At 38.6% G+C, this 21,922-nt stretch overlaps 1 protein-coding gene across 7 annotated transcripts in view; it reads right to left on the bottom strand.

Annotated features, from left to right (window-relative positions):
• Positions 1–21,922, bottom strand: part of FRAS1 (Fraser extracellular matrix complex subunit 1) — a 460,403-nt gene that overhangs the window by 105,850 nt on the left and 332,631 nt on the right. For all 7 annotated transcript variants that reach the window (XM_074396330.1, XM_074396331.1, XM_074396334.1 and 4 more), the window contains 6 exons: positions 19,232–19,346; positions 16,329–16,466; positions 13,915–13,947; positions 8,553–8,684; positions 7,371–7,502; positions 5,189–5,436 (listed from right to left, as the gene is read on the bottom strand). In XM_074396330.1, the coding sequence (XP_074252431.1) occupies positions 5,189–5,436; positions 7,371–7,502; positions 8,553–8,684; positions 13,915–13,947; positions 16,329–16,466; positions 19,232–19,346 (798 nt within the window). The remainder of the gene's footprint in view (positions 1–5,188; positions 5,437–7,370; positions 7,503–8,552; positions 8,685–13,914; positions 13,948–16,328; positions 16,467–19,231; positions 19,347–21,922) is intronic.

Genomic DNA, 21,922 nt, shown 5'->3' with positions numbered 1-21,922 from the left:
CAACATGGACAATAACAATGTCTTAATGAACAATTTTCTCTTTCTTCAGGGATGTTTTTGGAAATATCTGGGAGGCAGGCAACATCTTCTTATAAAGTTTCCCTGAGTCATTCATTTTTAGAGCTGTTAATTGTGAAAATGGGGGCACTCTATGCTTTACCACAGCAACAATGAAAATTAATGTTGCACGGTCACTTTTACTTTCAAAAGCAAATTTTCATGCTATGTTGTACAGTTAGTTGAGGTATGGGATCAGGAATGTGAACACAGATGCCAAGAGGGTGGGGTCAACAGGTTTCAGTCTGTTCTCATTTCTGTCCCAAGGAACCTTTTAAAGTTAGTAGTGCAGAGTCTCAATTCAAGATCACTGAATTTTCCATATTTCCTCATATCACTTGACACTAGCAAGAAAGGAATCTCTAATTCATTGAAGATGCAAGACTTCTCAGAAAGTTTTCCCTAAATTTATGTTCCTTTAAAGTTTCTCCACATGGGTTATCAAATACAGTATGTAGGCTTCCAAAAGACTGCTTCCTAATATTACTGTGCATTCCCCCTGAGAGAGACTTTTAAAAAGAGAGCTGAGAGTTTTAAGGTATTGTCTTCTGAATTGCTGATAAACTATAAGGACAGAGCTCCTGGCTCCTAGTTGGAATAGATAACTTCTAAATTTCACACAAATTTGACCAAAACACTGCTTATTTTATGGCAGGCATATCTTAGTATATATTTCAAATCTCATATGACGGCTAGGTTTGAAAAAAGTGAGAAATCAGCTAGATTCTTTTCCTGAAAGTACTGTCATGATTTAAAGAAAATCACTATTTTAAGATATCCTAGGTATTGGGGGTACAAAAATGCTTAAGAATATAGACCTTGTTCTCATGCAACCTTTCTGCTCAAAGACCTTCTTATACCTTTTGTATTAATTCATTATTTTTCTTTTATTATTTTTACATCAATGAACCCATCATTCGACACAAGGACTAAAGCTTTGAGAATAACTAACATTTATGTATGAGGTCCTTCTTCCTGTCTCTGGGCATCCTATAACCCTGAATCATGTTTCTTACTTTCTTGAATTTTAAAAAATAGCTTGATATATTACTACAGAATATATATTTTTAGTTTCTTTTAACTTAGAAATATGAAGTTGACTTTACTCTTTTGCAATTTATTTATTTGTTTACTTAATATTAGACTGCTAAGTTCCATCCATATTGTTGGATGTTGCTATAATTCATCTGTTTTGAGGTTGTTAATATTCTGTCAAGTTAGTAGACCATAAGTTATCCATTATCTTGTGGTGGACATTTGGTTTGTTTCAATATTTTCACTGTTACAAACAGTAGTGCTATGAACATTCTTGCACAAGTTCTTTGCTGTGTATGTGAAAACTTCTCTTGGGTAGTAATCTAGGAATAGAATTGTTAAGGTATATGAATATTTATCTTCAAGTGGCAATGCCAAATTCTTTCCCAAAAGTTCACACTCCCACCAGCAAAGTAAAGAACATCCAGTGGATCCACTGCCTTCCCCACACTTGGTATAAAATGGTCTATGGTTTTATTTATTTATTTATTTATTTATTTATTTATTTATTTATTATTGCATTTTAGGTTTGGGGGTACATGTGAAGAACATGCAAGATTGTTGCATATATTACCTTGTTGCAAATACCTTTTCCCATTTGTAACTGGCCTGTTTGCTGCCTTTATGGTGTGTTTTGATGAACATAAATTTCCTTTTTAATTGGCAAAGTCAAATTTGCCAATCTTTTATAGTTAGAATTTTTTATTTCTGGCTTAATAAATTTTGCCCTTCCTCAGTAGCATAAAAAATAATCACTTATATCCTACAAAGATTTGCACAATTTTACTTAAGGTGTTTCAGTTTTTGATCTGTCTGGAGTTAATATCTGCATAGGGTATGAGGCACTGTACAAATTCATTTTTTGACATACATATAATCATTTTGTGCAGATCCATGTTTTAAAGAGTTTCTCCTATTTCTACTGCTCTGGCTTGCTATCTCTGGTTTTTGGGGATTTTTTTTTTAATTGAAACGGAGTCTCACTCTCTTGCCCAGGCTGGAGTGCAGGGGTGTGATCTAGTGATCTTGGCTCACTGCAACCTCCACCTTTTGGGTTAAAGTGATTCTCATGCCCCAGCCTCCTGAATACTGGGGTTACAGTCACACACTACCACCCTGGGCTAATTTTTGTATTTTTAGTAGAGATAGGGTTTCACCACGTTGGCCAGGCTGATCTCAAACTCCTAACTTCAAATGAGCTACATGCCTCGGCATCTCAAAGTGCTGGGATTACAGGTGTGAGCCACTGTGCCATCTCTGTTTTATGTTAGAGTTCCATGTGTGAGTCTGTTTTTGGATTCTCTAATATATTCCTCTGCTACACTATTTTAAATGAGCTGTATATTTAATATATTTTGGTATCTGGTAAGGTAAGTCCCCTTGCTCTCCTACTATTCTTTTTCAAAAAGTTCATCGTTTGCTTTTGTTTTTGAGATGGGGGCTTACTCTGTCATCCACCCTGGAGCGAGTGCAGAATGTAGTGGTACCATCAAGGCTCAAAGCAGCCTCAAGCTCCCAGGCTCATCCTCCTACCTCAGCCCCCAAGTAGCTGAGACTATAGGGATGAGCTACCATGACTGGATAATTTTTGTATTTTTGTAGAGACAGGATCTTGCCATGTTGTCCAGTCTGGTATTCTTTCTTACATATTTTAGAATTGACTTATTAAGATCCATAAAATGTTCATTAGGCTTTTGATTGGAACTGAATTGAATTGAAAGATCATTTGGCGAGGGAACTGATGCCTTTTCAATATTAAATGTTATTACTCATGAATATGACATGTCTCTTCATTTATTTAATACTTTTTAATGTCTGTCAAGTAAGGGTTATAATTTTCCATGTAGAAATAACTGGCTGGTTTTTGTTAGGATTAGACTAAGAGACATCCTTTTTTCTTAGTGCTATTATGGTAAGATCTTTTTAGTTACATTTACTGGCTTTTTTCTTTCTTTGCTTATATATAGAAATCCTATTGCTGTCTGTTGATCTTATATCTGGCCCATTGATAAATTCCCCTTTTTTCTAATACTTTTTGTCAAGAGATTCTTTTCTACATAGTCAGTCATAGCATCAATTTTCCCTAGAAGTCACATATCTTTTGTTACATTTACTCTTATGTAATATGTAATGTTACTATACACAGAATCATATTTTGAATAATTTTTTGGCTGGTGCATAGAAATGCTATTACCTTTTTAAGATTAATTTTATCCTTCCCACATTACATGTGAGAGTTTATCTTCCCCACATTACATATGAGGCCTAGAGAGTTTAAATAACTTGCTAAGTGTCACGACGCTAGTAAGTGGTGGATTTGGATTAAAATCCAACCAGTTGCAACTCTAGAACCTATACTGTTCTTTTCTTACTTGTCTACTGCAATGCATAGCAAACTGTGCATATAAAACCACCGCTAAGAAGTAAATCACACAAAATCCAACTTTTGCCTTTTTGTCTCCTCCAACGTTGTATCACTCTCTCCCAGTTAATAACACTTAAACTAAAAACAGGCCCATCTATTCTTAAGCCTTTATACTCTGCCCCATTTGTGATGAGGATTTTGGATGACTTTCCAGTCCTTCTAGATGTTCACTGAAAGCTTTCTAACTCTGCATATCTGGAAAAGTTTTTCCATGAATCTAAGTACAAGATTCTTCTACAACCCTCAGAGAAAGTTGGTGTATAACCTACCTAAGTCTTTAAAATGTATGCTACGCTTTCAACAGGCTAGAATAGTTCTTTTGGAGTTTTTCTGCTCTGGTAGGTAAATTCACATTCAATCAATTTCTGAAAATACATGATCAGTTGCCAATGGGCTTGCATTTTGATGTGCAGCTTATAATATGCAGTTAATGGGCAGAAACTGCTCCTGGAGCGCTATTTTGGACTGTGAAATATTTTTCAAGCCTTGGTGATCTAGTGATTAAATCTGAATTCATACATTTTTATGAATTCACGAATTTCATAAGATTCAAAAGACCATAACTTATGGTAAAAATCACCTGTCAATTAAAAACAAAAAAACAAAGTCAAAGCTGTTCTGAAATTATAGTAGACCTGTGAGAAGAATTAGGGTGGAATGCAGTTTCCTATAATTGAAGAAAGCACCATTTGAGGGGAAAATCTGTGTAAAAGTAATTGTTCCCAGATCAGTGCTTTATCTTACATGCTGCTATTCAGGACTAGATTTTATACTGAGAGTCTTCAGCCCAGAAAAGGGTTACTTAAAAGTATATGGTATTAAAAAAAATAAAAGTCTAGGCCATTAGTTGGAACTTCAAGATTAGTAAAGAAAAAAATCAATATGATTAGCATTCAGATAATCATTCTTCCTTTCAAGGCATTGTAAAAACTAGTCATTATTATGTTTACATAGAGAGCACATATCTGCTTACAACATACGTAACTGCAAAATAAAATTAATTATCCTCATTATCCTTAGCTCCTAAGGTAGAATCAAACGAAGAAGATGAGTTTAATTACTCAGGATCACTTATAAAGTTAGGGCCAGAAGGGGGAACAAGCCCAAGTCCTTGATCCTCTCCTTGGCACCCTAACCACACTGCTTCTTGTGGGGCATGAGAAGGAGGGTGAGTCAGTGATCTGGCTGGGAAATCTGACAGAGAGGCATTGCCCCAGGGATTTTTCAGCATTCCATCTAGACTAGACCTGAGACAGAAACTGATGGCAAGTGGGCTTTCTCTCAGGGGCCATGAAACATCATTACCTACTAGTCACTGACCACATAAGCGCTAAAATGTTTTTTTCTTAAACTTCCCATTGGAATATAATGGATGGAGTTTAAACAATGGGGACTTGGGCTTTTATGACACTGGCCCCCTTTCCTGTTGACAATCATCCATCCCTACACATACTCATTGTGTTTCCATCAAAATTTTGCCCATTCACCTCTCTGCTCATGAGACACTAAGAGAAGCAGGATAAACAGTGTAACTACTCCTAAGAGTAGCTGAGAAAAAGTTCTTTTGTGACCATATACCTGCTGCCCCAAATATTCAGCCATAGCATCACTGTCCAATCTGTCTCATAAGAAGGGTGGTGGGAAACAAATAGAGCAAATGTAAGAACTTACCACGTAAGCAAGGTGTGACCTAGTGATTATGGCTGTGCTTTTACTAGCAACAGTAATGCTCAGAGAGGAGCCAGCAGCCAGTCGAGGCCCTCGGTCTTCTGATAGTGACACCTCTACTCGCACTTCCAGCATTGTCACCGTGAGGCCATCTGTGACTGAGATCTCCATGCTGTCTTCCCAGGCAGAGGAACCATCATGTATATACTGCAGAGCATTTTTCTCAATATCCTTATAGGTGAAAGTGTCACCTTCCAGGAATAAAACAAATCGCAAACTAGTTGCTTCTGGGAATAATGCTTTTCATTTATATAGCACCTTTGTTTTCAGGATTTTAAGGTTCATATAGGATCATAATACTCAGGGAGTTACAAGCTAATCCAACTGCTCACTTAATCTAGGATTCCCTTTACACCACCCTTGAGAAAGGGTAATTGGTGTCTCCTTTAATACTTTCAAGGTGGGAGGCTCACTGTTTTCCAAGGTAGCTAATTCCACTGGAGATAGCTTTAGGTTTGTTTTTTAAGTTCTTAATCATATTGAGCTAAAATCTGCCTCTATAATATCCAGTCATTACTTCTAGTTCTAGAAAAATAAAGGACAAGCCTCTGTTCTTTATGACAGCTCTTTTGGAATCTTTTCTTGATACAGAAAATATTTTGAAAAACTTAAGAAAATAAATTATGCTTGATAAACCTTTAAGAAGTCTACATTATTTGAAGCTTTTAAAATTAAAAATGAAAAAAAAAATACTTGAAGTTAGAAACCTAAACTGTGCAGTCTGGAGTACTAATTCATGATAAATTTGATAGGTGTTACATAAAAAAAGTTTCAAATTCACATACCTTTGGGGAAAATGTGAATAAATAAAATTTAAAATATTTTAATACTGCAGGATTCATTTTAGTATATAAATATTAAAGCTTCTCAAACTTGTCATGGAACCCTTTTCATGAGAAATGTCTGTTAGTACCATGAGCCTAATGATTTCACAGAACACAGTTGTGAAATCACTCTTCTTATATTCAACTCTATGTTTTGATAGCTTATTAGTTCTCATAATTAGTGCTATGTAATGAGATTGAAGAATTTGCTCATTCTCTGTATTCATCTTCTAAGCCTTCAATCTGAACACTGTGTTGCTGTATTTTATTGGTGCTAGTGGCATTATGCCTATAAAAAGGTAATAAAACTAACTTTTTACAAACACCTTTAGATTTTATATGTTAACTGCACAAATACAGATTAAATGCAATGTTAAAGAAACTAGACAATGATTGTTACATTCCTAAAGTAACTCCCTGGAATGTTTCAAATCTATTCTAATGACATTTCTTTAGTTCAGTAAATTTTTGAGTCTACCTTTGTGACTCCCAAATGCTTAGTGGTTGGTCTTTAAAATTCCATCTACTATCAATGACAAAGATTAGCCCACCAGTAATATTCAGAAGGATGCATGACTGCATCTCTAAAAAGAATCATATAAAGTTTCTGAGAAAGTAGAGACTGTTGGAAGAAGATATAGCATCCAGAGGTGAATACTTTGAAAAGGATAATATTGACTTCAATGCATAAGGGCTGACCATTAAAAAATTAGATTTACTTATTTTTTTGTATTTTTTCTGTACCTTGTAAATAATGAAGATACATTATTTTTTATAATCAGAGGAAGCACAATAAGAATTATTTTGGAAAGCCAATCACATTACCATACTGTTACATCGCATAGATAATACTTCAAAAACTGTGTTCCTTTTTAAAATAGATGAAGATAGATATAGTTAACACTATCAAAGTCACAGTGCTAAAAATATTGTGAAGATTCACATACCAAATTAAGACAGATTTATCTCCACAAACAGTGCTAGGAAAGCAGCAGCTGATCCCTCATATGGTGTCATTTTGAACGCATTTACTCCAAGTTTCAGAAATCATCCAATTTCACCTATAGTTTAAGGAACCAGCTTCACAATGTTCAAGGTAGGGCCAGGGGCAGGTGTGGGGCAGAGGTGGAAGTGGGAACAGGAAGAAGTCTCAAATATCAAAGCCAATGAAACTATACACAAAATGAAATAGCTCCTCATAGTCTATATTGCAAAGATACTTTGCTCTTGTCTGAAACACATAAAAATGACTGTAGAGCAAAAATGCTTCCAAGCAGGTCAGTGACAGAGTGTGTACCTACCTGTGGCCATTGGCCTGTGGAACTCAGCTGTGTGTTTCAGGAGCACACCATGCTGTGGAGGTCTCCGAAGCTCAAAGAAGAGTTCTTCGGGCACTGTCCCTGCGTCTCTTACTACCACTTCAAGTCCTGCAGCTGGAGAAGGAAGTATGGGGAGAGAGAAAGGGTACATTAAAGACGGTAGACTCTGTATATATTAAAGCCACAGGCCAGGCTAGGAGTCACATTGTGAGTCATCTGATTGTTATCAGAAAGCACTGCTTCATTCCAATCAGGCACAGAAGAGTGAAAACAGGCAATACAGTCAATTTCCAAACTGCAAGTAGGTTCTTCCAAAAGTTCACGTAAGGTAGTTCTGAATTTAGAACACCTTTTTTCTTCCATACAAATGAGAGCATGCACAGAGGAAGCCCATAGGTAGGTCATCCCTAACCAGCTGGGTTAGATTTTCTTCTGGAAAATCCTCCTATAATCTGTTGGGCATTTCATTGTTTCATCCCTTCTTATTTTTCTAAAGCTACAAAAAGCCAAATTGAGCAATGATCACAAAGGTGAGGTGTTGGGTTAAAGTGACAGTCGTCTGGGTACACACAGCTTATTTGCAAGTTTGATAATAACCGATTTCAGGCAAAAACCCATGTGTAGAAACTGGATAACGATCTGTAGAACACACCTAACAAAAATCACAATACCTACTGTTTATTAGTAAAATGTTCTTGATAAAACAATAAATTTCTATACATTAATTAGTACACATAATTATATACAAAACGACAGGGCCAACTCAAACTTCTGAAGGTTCTTGTGACCTGCCATTTCTCCTACTACTCTTCACTTTCTAAATAGAAACAAGAGCTGTCATTGAAATCCCACTCCCCTCTACGTTCTCCTTGTTTCCCTGTTACTTTATATTTTAGTGATGGCAACAAAGCAAACTCCTAGAAAAAAAGTTTTGTGTTGTGTTCCATCACTGAGCACTGGCCTCTGAAGGCTTCATTTCCTTCTCTCTGTGTGGCTTCTGTTTGCATGGAAATGGGCAGGAGGAAGGATACAGGTGAGAACACAGGCAACTTCTGAAAGAGGAATTTGCTTTTTCTGGCAACCATCAAGGCAAGAGGTTTGAAGAAGGGCAGCGGTCTGGTCCCATTTCGAAAGCCATGTTTCTATCAGGCTCCCAGTTCTTACCTACAGGAGTGCTGCCTCCTGGGCTGACCTCCAGCCGTGGAGCTGTGACCTGGAACACTGGTAGTTGCCGATCACTGGGAAGTAAGTGAATGGTGAGGACCATCTCCGGACTTGTGTGTTCTCCGTCCGAAACTAGGAAGGATAAACACACACACACCCCCACACAAATCAATTTGCAGTCTGGTCATCTTCAGGCATTTCCACAAATATGTAGGTAGAAACTTTTTTACATTACTTTAAAACTTTGAAGAGATGTTTACAAATGAAAAAAATAAGCAAGCAAGATGCTGTGAACTTTCTTTTCTATGGATAAGAAAAAAAGATAATCATAATAACAAAATCATTCTAAGAAGCTACTTTCACAACAAAGGTGATCTTGATATATGTTAATGGAAAGGAAGGTAATACAAAATCTGTACCCTTATATGCTACTGGTATAGGCTTTTGTTTATGAAAATATTTCTTGATTCAATTCATTCCCTTAGTGTTCCAGATAAATGTGTTCTTTCATGTACTTTTTAAGAAATGGCATGTCTATGTCTCATTAGAAAAGAATATTTTTAGTAAAAGGCAAAAGATTTATATGATCTGAAGAGAAACCAAAAGATTTATATGATCTGAAGAGAAACCAATCTACCCATCTGACAAAGGGCTAATAACCAGAATCTACAAATAACTTAAACAAATTTACAAGAAAAAAACAACCCCATCAAAAAGTGGGCAAAGGATATGAACAGACACTTCTCAAAAGAAGACATTTATGCAGCCAACAAACATATATTTTAAAAAAAGCTCAGCACCACTGTCATTAGAGAAATGCAAATCAAAACCACATTGAGATACCATCTCACGCGAGTTAGTTCAACCATTGTAGAAGACAGTGTGGTAATTCCTTAAGGATCTAGAACTAGAAATACCATTTGACCCAGCAATCCCATTACTGGGTATATACCCAAAGCATTATAAGATATTCAACTATAAAAACACATGCACATGTGTGTTTATTACAGCATTGTTCACAATAGCAAAGACTTGGAACCAACCCAAATGCCCATCAAAGACAGACTGGATAAAGAAAATGTGACACATATATATCATGAAATACTATACAGCCACAAAAAAGGACGAGTTCATGTCCTTTGCAGGGACATGGATGAAGCTGAAAACTATCATTTTCAGCAAACTGACACAAGAACAGAAAACCAAACACTGCATGTTCTCACTCATAAGTGGGAGTTGAACGATGAGAACCAATGGACACAGGGAGGGGAACATCACACACCAGGGCCTGTTGGGGATGGGGGAGGTAGGGGAGTGATAGCATGGAGTTGGGGGATTGGGGAGGGCTAACATTAGGAAAAATACCTAATGTGTAGATGACGAGGGGATGGATACAGCAAGCACAGGTATACCTATGTAACAAACCTGCATCTTCTGCACATGTACCCCAGAACTTAAAGTATAATAATAATTTAAAAAATAACATTTTTAAAAAGAGAATATTTTTTAAAAGGATATCAATACCCATACCAATGTCTCTAATGGCATTATTTTGGAAGTAAACAGATCCATTTTTACCTGGTCATGATACACAATGCCGTAAATCATGAACAAAACAGTGACCTTAAGATTTTATTTCCCTGGACTTTTTGACATCCAAGTGAACACTCATCCCTGAAGGAAATGTGAGAGAAGAATTGCCTGAACTTTGATGCTTATTTCCACTTTTCCATAACTGAATACCCTATCTTTTCCCTAAATGCCAGTTTTGGGGGAATATCTGCATCACTGACTCATCAATGTGTTTATCTGTGTGGTCTTTAAGAAAACTGTACTGTCAACTATTTTAAATGTGTGATAAGCTTGCCTATGTGTTGGTTATGAGAAACTGGTTTCATCCCTCTCTTTCTTCTGGAATTAGTAACAAGCCAGCAAGAATCTTGCATAAGCAAAGTTGAGCAATGCTCAGTGACTTGTAATAATTACTCTATTCAAATTTTAGATTTGTCTTTTCCTTGAGACAGATCTGAAGGATATGGTTAAATTTTATAAGGTATACTCCATGTCTTGGAGATGTCCAGAAACAGCCCTACTGTAGGTGAGATGGCATTATCCATGTGTGAATGAAGGTTTTATGGTTCTGGTCATTCAGACAAGTGTCAGAATTATTGTCACTACTTCTTTAAGTTCAGTCTCCTCTCTGGATCTTCAAAAATAGGGACAGATGGCTCATAACTATTGGGGATTTGGTGACAAGCATGCAAACTTTTTTATTAATTTTAGTGGATTCAGGATTCTCTGAGGTCCCTGTAATCTAAGTTAAGAAATAATTGCAAAATGCAACCTTATTTTACTTTATATTTTATTTTTAAGTGAGAATGTCTTGGTTCATTTTCTGTTGTTTGTAACAGAAAATCTAAAACTGAGTAATTTATAGAGGAGGAATTTATTTCTTTCACATATGAAGGCTGAGAAGTCCAAGGTTGAGGGGATACATCTGGTGAGAGCCCTCTGGCTGGTGGGGACTCTGTGAAGGGTCCCAAGGCAGTGTAGGGAGTCACACGGTAAGAAGGCTGAGTGTGCTATCTTAAGTCTTTTTCTTCTTAGAAAGCCACCGGCTCCGCTCCAGTGATTAACCATTAATCCACTAATCCATTAATGATTAAACCATTCATGAGGGCAGAGCCCTCAGGTTTCAATCACCTTGTAAAGGCTCCACCTCTCAATACTGCCACACTGAGGATTAAGTTTCAACATGAGTTTTGGGAGGAACATTCAAACCATAGCAGGAAGGAAGTCCAGCAAGCTTTCAACATCCTTATTTTACAGGAGGAGAGAAAAGGCACAAAATTAAAGAGCTTTGGTCATATCATACAGCTGTTCAGTGTGACCAAAGCATATGCTTGCTTCTGTAAGTAAGTGGAAGAAAGCTATTTTCTGGTGCATATTGCATAACAAGCTATCACTTGGGCACAGGGTTCTGCAAGCAATCATATAAACTTCCAATCGAAATGTCAGCAATTGTACGTTTAGCCCTCTCTTTAAAAAATGTCTCTGATTTCTTTGAGAAACAGTCAAATGCCTTTTTGGGCTAAATGTCCCCTGCGAACACCACTTGCCCTAAGTGTGCACCTTGCTCAGATCTGCTCTCCAGAGCTTCTGCACTTGTCTTAAAGATAGTCAGGTCTCAGGAACATCAGCTTTCCTTCTCACTTTAGCTGATTTACCAAAATGGCTGTTGCCTCTCATTCTATGAATTAATATCAGCTCTTGCGCTTTTTCCTGGCTTATTCATTAATTGTCCAATTTAAAATTCTTTCTCACAAAACTCTGCTAAAGGGCATGGCTTTCTACTAGATACTAAGAGTTTTTTTTCTTTAAAATCAACAAAAAAGGAACCTCTGGCAGAAGCAAGATAATTTAAGGTCAGTTCAAGGTCTAATCCCATGGGGCTAAATAATAGGCTCAAGGATCGTTTAACTTAAAGTCCTATACAAGTTAATTGTTAGCCCTTTACCTACTCAAGCTTCCAGGTAAGAGTTGAGGCTTGGAAACCAAACTGGTACACTACTGTGACACTCACTTTTCATAACCAACACACATGCATTTCAGACTAAACTAGCCATTCCATGCTCATGCTGTAAGTCAGAAACTTGTATTAAAATCCTGGTTTTACTGTCTACCAGCCATGGAAATCTGAGAAGATCATCTACTGTTTTTTTAAAATAGGGTCTCACTCTGTCACCCAGCTGGAGTGCAGTGGCACAATCATGGCTCACTGCAGCCTCAACTACCCCAGTTCAAGCAATCCTCCCACCTTGGCCTCCTGAGTAGCTGAGACTACAGGGAGTATTACTATGTGCCTGGGCTGGTCTTGAACTCCTGGGCTCAATCAATCCTCCCTCCTCATGCCTCCCAAAATGCTGGGATTACAGGTGTGAGCACTGTGCCCAACCAGATTATCTACTTTTGGTATCCTCAGGTTTAGAATGCTGAATAAAAATATCCATCCTTAAAATATTGTTCTAAGAATTAAATAATTCTTATTGTAAATTGTTTTATAAAATATAAAAATCTGCTATATGTCATTACTGATTGTATGAAATACATAGAGGCCTGTGACTAGAAATGAGCTGATACTGGGTTCAGATCAACAGTAGCACAAAACTGAAATTTACTATTGATTCAAGTGTGATTTTTAATCCTCAAAGAAAGAAAGAGCTGGGAGTTACAGAGAGACGACTCTACTGCCAACATTCTTCCCTCCATGAAATGTAACAGGGGTCATGGATGGTAGATTCTAATGGAATAGTCAATCCCATCTAAACAGCAATTTAATGATGCTATTTATGGTCAATCATACTCACTTAAGACTTATACAAGAAAGCAGCTTATCCTGTGGTGGCCCAGCATATATACAAGGTCTGACTCTGCTTTTGCTGATTGGCACCCTGCTTCTATTGCACTATGAGCTAAAACTAGATTTCAGAGGTCTTCCTTCCATACACAAGTTTCTCAGCAAACCTCTGGGTGGTAAGCCTTTTCCCTCCAGTAACAGGGCATTCTGTGAATGACTCTATTCAAGACTTTTATACAACCATTGTTTATTAGCTGAGTATAAAATAGGAATGATTATGTAGCAATAATCGTTCTTGGAGCTTTACCTTTATTATTATGATCCCCATTTATGAATGAGGCATCCAGACACAGAGGTGTAAGAAACTTTCCCGGGGCAAACTGAACTCCAGGTTATCTGGATGCAGGGTTTAGAATCTTAATTACTATTAACTCTTTAATGGATATTAGGACACATTGAAATTGGGCTTAAACATTAATTTCTCTTCTTTTTTTCTTGAGACAGGGTCTCACTATTGTCCAAACTTCAGTGTAGTAGTGCAATCATAGCTCTCACTGCAGCCTTGACCTCCTGGGCTCAAGGAATCCTCCTGAGTAGGTAGGACTACAGGCATGTGCCACCTTCATCCAGCTATCTTTTTGTGTGTGTGTGGAGACAAAGCATTGCATTGTTGTCCAGGCTGGTCTTAAACATCTGGGTGTAAGTGCTGTTCCCCCTCAGCCTTCCAAAGTGCTGGACTACAGGTGTCAGCCACCGTGCCTGGCTCTTAAACATTAACTTTTAGGATCTTTGGTAGATTTTTTTCCTAAGACTATAAAGTTAAGCTATTACTATTTAACTAACCATTTGTTTATTTTAGAAGAAACTTGTTTTAGAAGAAAAATTACATAACTTTTTAAGTAGTTCTTAGAAAATAGCTATAAATAATGATGATGGAACAAAAAGAAGGAACTAATAAGGAAATAAATAATTTGACTTTCTAATACAATTTAGATGAATCTTTACCTGTGAAGTGGAATTTCACTGATTCTGGGAGGCCTGAAAGAGTAAGAGAGACAATCAGTATATTAAACACTTTGGGGTCAGAGAGAGATAGGGAAAGCACAAAAGGTTAGGAAGGTAAAGGATGTTTTAATCTAAATTAGTCTTATTTAAGGAAAGATCACCAGGTCATTTGCTAATGTTATGTTGAATTTAATGGTACCAACATTAATTTTAAATAGCAAAAAGAACCACACAGTGGAGTAATTTTATATCACAGCAGTTAATGTGATTTATAATACATTCATTCAGAACTCATTTTATCAGTACATAAAATCCTACAAATCAGTGCATGTGGGTGAGTTGTATATCACTGACAGGGCTCTCAGGTGGGTCAATTCCATTGTAGAACTGAGTGATTCCGAGACATTGATTTACACACTGTAACCATGTGAGAGATTTATCTCACAGCATTTATCCCATAGATTATACAGCACAGGACTCTGCTCTCTCTGAAGAGGCTCTAGGAACTTAGGCAAGTTTAGTGGATGCCTTCAACCACAGCTGACATGTTTTCTTTCCCTCTAATCTCAGGATGTCCTGTGTTTCTTATAAAGTAGGTCTTGTAACATAGGGGTTACAGACTCATAAACATTTTCAAGGGCTATTAGTTATCCAGTTACTAAACACTACAGATACTAAAGAGGAAGCCTATACCCACTATTTGAGGTTTTCAATCTAATTGAAGAGTTAACTGTTTTCTGGGAGATTAAACTTACATTAAATAATGGCAAAAATCACTTTAAATGTTTACCATAATCAAAAAAGTCTAAATACTTAAACCATGTTCAGCTGACAATAAGAAACCACCACTTTTATGTATGAATAAAGCTACTGTATAAAAAGAATATCCTATATTCGTGGTGTTATGTAGTACATACACCTTAAAGATCGGAAAGAAATAGGTACTAATGGCTGGGCATGGTGTCTCAAGCTTGTAATCCCAGCACTTTGGGAGGCTGAGGCGAGTGGATCATGAGGTCAGGAGATCAAGAACAGCTTGACCAATATGGTAAAACCCCATCTCTACTAAAAATACAAAAATGAGTGGGTGTGGTGGTATGTGTCTGTAGTCCCAGCTACTTGGGAGGCTGAGGCAAGGTAATCACTTGAACCCAGGAGGTAGAGGTTGCAAGTGAGCCAAGATTGCACCACTGCACTCCAGCCTGGGTAAAAGAGTGAGACTCCAACTAAAAAAAAAAAAAAAAAGAAAGAAAGAAAGAAAGAAAGAAAAGAAAAGAAAAGAAAAACAGGCACTAATATATTTGGAATAGTCCAAGACATAAAAATATGTAAGGGCAGAAACTTAAAACACCTGACCTCTGGATCAAGGGAAGAGATAGGGTGGCAGAGATTAAAGGTATGTCAGGCTTTGTGGAAGAGCACACACTGGCTTTAATGAGAAACTTCGTTATTCTTCTATTCAGTCTTCTCTTCCATTAAAAAGGTGTCTTATACCAAATTCTAGTTTTATCCCAAAAGGTTACCTGCATGCCCCGTGTCTACATGAAACCTCCCCTGAGGTACTGCAGGACCCTTGCTGGCCTTCCCTTACCCTCATGCCATCCACTCTGGCCTCCTCATCAAGTCTACTGATACCACTGCTGTTAAAGAGTTTCTTATGAAAAGCTGTTCCCTATATCTGAAAATTTCCACTGGGTTCCTTTCGATGTTAGAATAACAACCCAAATCCTTACAGGCTCCTGGGGTCTGTCATGTGTGGCTTCTGTCTCTTCCACCAGAAGCATCCCTGTTCTGCCTGACCCTTCACATTTCAGACACACAGACACCACGTTCTCTCCTTCTCCAGGCCTCTGTATGTGGGGCTGGTGCCCTTCCTTCAGGAACATTTTCCTGACCATCCAAAATACACACAGTTTGCCTCATCAGCTCCTACCCATTCCTCCACTGCTAGTATCTTCACTGACTTCTCAGTCTATGCCAGTCTGGTTATGAGTAATTCCACCACTGAACTTTCTCCCTCCTTCTCAGAGCTCTTATCTCAGTTTGCAATTAAACATTAATTCCTGGGGTTATTTATCAAATTCTGTCTTTATACATCCTCCAATCACCAAGAGCAGAATCCATGCCTCTTTTTGCCTGCCACTATAGCTCTAAGACCTCATTCAGTGATTGGCACACAGGAGGCACAAAATATTGATTTATTAAAAATATGCCTGCATGCATGACAACATGAAAAAAGAAAGATGGAACTGAGCCCAAGCTACATATTGGCTGACAGGTCTCAAGCTATTTTGAATAGCTAGAAAGCAGGGGCACCAAATGTACCAGAAGACTGCAGGGATAGTTAGGGCGAGCCTATGATGCAGAGCCACAAAGAGCCATTGGGTGCCTGAAAGCAGAGAGGAGAGCATTACCAGCAAAGGAGAAGGCCATGAGCTCCTGGAGGTGGGGGGCTGCTGGGGGAGGGCGGTACATGACTTTGCCCTGGTTAATATCCTCTTGCGTGAAATACTGAATAGGAGAGTGAGGGTGGTCCCGGTGCTCGATGATACCTGGGAGGAAGAGATTTGGCATGAGCATCAACAGTAATTCTCATCACTGACTGAATGACTAGAGCCCACTCTTCTTGTTGGTGGGAGTCTTTCATCCTTCAGAACCTGACTGTTCTCAGGTTGCTGTTGGTATGCTATTCTCTGGTTATTAAAGAAAAGGGAAAATCAGAAAACCAAATGAGTTTTGACTGGGATTCATGAAACATAAACCACAGTGTGATGGTCAATACTCAGTGTCAATTTGATTGGATTGAATGATGCAAAGTATTGATCCTGAGTGCATCTGTGAGGGTGTTGCCAAAGGAGATGAATATTTTAGTCAGTGGGCTGGAAAAGATAGACTAACCCTCAGTCTGGGGGGACACCATCTAATCAGCTACCACAAGGCTAGAATGTAAAGCAGGCAGGCGGGGTGTGGTGCCTCATGCCTGTAATCCCAGCACTTTGGGAGGCTGAGGTAGGTGGATCACCTGAGGTCAGGAGTTCAAGACCAGCCTAGCCAACATGATGAAAACCTGTCTCTACTAAAAATACAAATTTAGTTGGGTATGGTGGCACATGCCTGTAATCCCAGCTATCTGGGAGGTTGAGGCAGGAGAATCACTTAAACCAGGAGGCAAAGGTTGCAGTGAGCTGAGATTGTGCCACTGCATTGAAGCCTGGGCAACAAGAAAGGAAGTCCATCTCAAAAACTAATAAATAACATTAAAAAACAAAGCATTAGAAAAACATGAAAAGACTAGACTGGCCTAGCGTCCAAGCCTACATCTTTCTCTCGTGCTGGATGCTTCCTGCCCTTGAACATCAGATTCCAAGTTCTTCAGTTTTGGGGATCTGACTGGTTGTCCTTGCTCCTCAGCTTACAGACAGCCTATTGTGGAACTTTGTGATTGCATGAGTTAATACTTAATAAATCCCCTTCATATATATATATGGATATATATATATAGATATCTATCTATCTATCTATCTATCTATCTATCTATCTATCTATTTGCCTATCCTATTAGTTCTGTCCCTCTAGAGAACCCTAATATACATAGTAAGATGCAAACTACTGCCCTGCCATAGCCTAGACCAGGTAATTTTCCAGAAATCATAGACATGATCACGTAATTATGAGATTCTCTCAATTGAGTTTCAATTCAAAGGTCCTTGAGAAACTGGCACAGACTGATCTCCAGGTAAGGCTGTGAAAAGACTTTTTAAAATCTAACCTCTTTCCTCAGAAACTCCTTAGACTCTGAAATAATCTTTGGCTACAGTAATATGGATCTTGATTATTCTAAGAACTGATTTTGCAATTATCACTGCTTGTGATAAATGCTTTCGAGGCTGAAGATTTGCCATTGTTTCTAAAATTTTTTGTGATTAGGTACAGATCTAATGCTGTGATCATTTTTCATGTCCTATTCATTCCTTAAAAGGAAAGAACATATGATGCTTGGCATTGAACCAATTCACCTTCTGTGGGGCTGAGAGGGAGCCAGCCATTCTCCAGAAGACAGCCCAGGCTGCTGGTTTGAAAGGGCTCCATCTCTACTCTGGCAATGTAGGAAGAACCATTAGCTATGACTTAGCAGATTACAAAGGAGAGGAATGACTTTTAGACTTTTAATTTCTTTGGACTTTATAAAAAGGGTAATGGAATTTAATTTCTGACTTTTCTCTCACCTTGGAAATTTCATAACGTGAGAGTCTTACATTTGGGGCAGTGGCTGGTCTTGGGAGAACAGTTCCAGATGTGGGAGCAGAATTATCTTAAGAGAGGTGATATTGTTGTGAGGAGCAGCTGCACCTCTACTGACCTTTATGTTGTTTGGCTCTGTGTCCCCACCCAAATCTCATGTTTAATTGTAATCCTCAGTATTAGAGGCAGGGTCTGGTGGGAGGTGACTGGATCATGGGTGCAGTTTCTGGTGAGAGTGAGTGAGTGAGTAAGTGAGTGAGTGATGAGATTTTAAAAAGTGTATAATATCTCCCCTACCGCCTTTGCTCCTGCTCCACCCATGTAAGATGTGCCTGCTTCTCCTTCACCTTCTGCCATGAATGTAAATTTCCTGAGGCCTCCCCATCCATGCTTCCTATATAGCCTGTGAAACCATGAGCCAGTTAAATGTCTTTTCCTTATAAATTACCCAATTTCAGTTATTTCTTTACAGCAATATGAAAATGGACTAACACAGGCATAGGCTTATTTGTTAAGATGAAAGTCACAAGATCTAAAGGCTGGGGACTGATGGTAGGGTCCCACATCTCTTCTGACTATAGTTCTACATTCCCATGTTCCTGGATAGGAAGATGAGTAATGTATCCAACTGGGGAAGGAACTGAATATGTGTGGCTCAGCCTGCTTTGGGCTCCCTGGCGGACCTCCTTATCCTGAACACATGCTCATTGTGGTCCATTCTCCCATTATAATCTCACTAGGGCAGGCCCTAGTTCTACAGAGATAATGGCTACGTGTCCAGTTCTGCCAGTACATGGGAGGGGAGCTCAACCCAGTAGCATGTACGTTCTCCATCTAGCATGCTCTGTCAGTGCCAAAGCCATCACATTCATCTCCTTCTGAACACAGTGTTTTTTTTCTCTCAATTAGTTCTAAACTAGAAGACAGGAGCAAGGAATATGAATAATTATTATCCCTTGAAACCTTGACAAGTATCTCTATGTATACAAGCAGACAAAACTCCAAAGATACTACGACTGGTCAAAAACTAGAAGACAATAGCATCACTCAAAAGATCATTTACTGCACATCTTACCTTGATTTGGATGCAGAGGTAGAGTGATATTATAGACAATCTTTTCACTTGGCCTCTCAGAGTTTATAAAGGAGAGGGAATGAGGCTGGATGACAGTTAGGCCATCTTCTCGAGCCTAAACAAAGTTTAGGAAGAAAGAGGAAAATGTGGCATGAAAAAACAAAAGCCAGAAGCAAAAACAGACCTTATGAAGAAAACAAAAACACATTTGCTCTGGGCTTTTAAATTAGTTACACTTAGTAAAATTTTCAAGAGTTCAAAAGAAAGATCTGGTCTCTTGCATTACAGATTTTTTTTACCAAGCCTCAGGTCCCTCCTAGGTTTAGAGAGTTCTTTTCAGGTTTTCTTGTACCCTAGTCTTCTCTCCCCGCCGCTGCCTCCCAGGGTTGCACCAGTGCATGTGGTGGGGTTATTGTTACTTTTTTCTTAGGTGGAACATGTTTGCAAAAGAGGCGTCCCAGCTGGCTATTCTACTATCTTGCTACACACAGCTGGCTCACTGTCCCTCTCCTCTAACTTTTGTTTTCTTTAAGAGACAGGGTCTGGCTCTGTCTCAGGCTGGAGTGCAGTGGTCATAGCTCACTGCTGCTCCTCTGACTTAATGGGCTAAGTTGAATCTGGCCAGAAGTTCTGAGGACTCAGCTGAGATATTTAAGTCTTGGCCCCAAGAAGTTCTTCAAAGCATTGCCCCCCGGGTCCTCAGTTTTGATAATGGAAACTGTGATGCCTTCTGGTAACAAAGGGCTAAAAGTGAACCCACCTCAAACACAAAAAGCTATTTGCATTCACATATTTAAGAGGTATTTGTTTATTAAAGAACATAGCATAGCCAATATTTCCCTTTTTCTTCCTTCTACTGTTAAAAAGAACTAGATATTGCCTTTTCTCTTCCAGCTTTCAGAATCCAGTGAGTGAGTGAGGCAATATTAGTCAGAGGGCTGATGCATATGTAGCTTTTACTATCCCTTCCCCTGTATGCATCCATAACCCACTAACAGTGGCAACACTCTAAAAACAAGAAAGGAGAGCTTCAGACATCTATCACTAGGCATGGTGGTCGGTTAGGGACAGCAGCAAAAATGCAATGTGGAGAGGTGAAAAGCGAAACTAGCCCGAGCAGGGGGCCCTCTCCTGGGTCAGGGGTGCTGTTCTAAAACAGAACAAAAACATCCGGCTCATCATGGCTCTTCCTAACTGACCCCGGAAGGTGGGTTACAGTGTGATGTGCTCTCCTGCTCTTTGAAACCCTGCTTCTTTCAGATGGAATCTACTCATTTAAAAAAGGATTAAGTATGGCTCAGTAATGCTCATAGAGGAGGGTGTGGTGTTCTTCCTTTAACCATGAAAAGATTGAAGGTTGCAGTTGCTTTGTAATCGTCCCCAAGGCATATTTATCCTAGGGAGAGGCAGAATTTGCAGGTTAGAACAATCCCCCTATAGTAAAGAGTCATATTTCAGGCCCTTGCTCAGGTCTGGAATGTAATGAGCAAGGAAAATTAGAATTGTGAATAGCAGCTGGTCTCTCACCCTAAAATAAAACAAGTAAGGACAACAAATTAAAGATATATGCCCTATATAAGCTGTTACTAGCCCATACATGTTTAAACACACCTATAAACATGTACACATGTAGGTACAACTAATGAACAAAAACGTATAGGCTCTGTGCATTGCTTGGTGCTGTTTGCTACCTTTTAATATCAAAACTATCCTAACAACTGAACATTCTCAGAGTACTATGGGATATTCTGAAAGTCTAGATACCCCTAAATAATAAAGTGATAAAAAGAGGGAATTATTGCAGACATGGGACTGTGGAAAGGGAAATACGTCCCAGCCAAGATAAGAGTCTATTTTGAAATTTATTGATACTATTTTTCTCCTAATAGAAATAGACACTACATAGAAAAAGGACTTGATTCTGTGAGGAAAGCAGTATTGAGTTTGAGATATATCAAAGTATAATCAATTTTAATATTGGCTGCTTAGAATGTTCAATATTTATCAACTAAATATAGTAAGAAATGAGAGATTACACATCATAGAAATCATTGCAAAAGACATTTTAAAAATAATATATCTGTCAACAAAAGAAGATTACAGAATAATTCTTTTCATAATGGCCATGTTACCTCTGTATATATCCAGAGTCCAGCTGCTTCTCCCACCCCACTGCCACCACTCTGCTCAAGGATACAGTCTCTCCCCAGGATTACCCCAGTGGCCTCCCAATTGCTCTCTTGCCTCTCCAACACTTCCTTTCAGCACAGCAGCCAGTGTGATCCTTTCACAAGGACATGAGACCTCTGCTTAACACCCTGCAATGGCTCCCCATTTTAATCAGAAGAAAAGCCAAGTTCCTACAATGAGCTGTGAAACCCAGCAGACCTGCCCCAGTCCACATACTTATCACATCTGTGAATTCACTCACTCTGCTCCAGCACACCCTTCATGAGTGCATCTCAGATTGAACTTGTCATGCTTCCCACCAAAAGTCCTTGTACATTCCTGATCTTGATGAAAGGTACCTCTAAATCCTCAGACATTGGATGTTTTGCCCTCCTCCCACATCTAGGAAGCCTCTGTGTCTCTAAGTCTCTCTTAATCTCTCCCTCTTTTTTTTTTTTAATCATCTTAGCCATTTTTCAGTGTAAAGTTCTGAAGTGTTGATTATATGCATACTGTTGTGCA

Source organism: Saimiri boliviensis, chromosome 3, assembly GCF_048565385.1.
Source record: "Saimiri boliviensis isolate mSaiBol1 chromosome 3, mSaiBol1.pri, whole genome shotgun sequence".
Classification (NCBI taxonomy): domain Eukaryota; kingdom Metazoa; phylum Chordata; class Mammalia; order Primates; family Cebidae; genus Saimiri; species Saimiri boliviensis.
The sequence above is the reverse complement of the archived record's forward strand: the minus strand, read 5'-3'. Positions and strand labels throughout refer to the sequence as shown.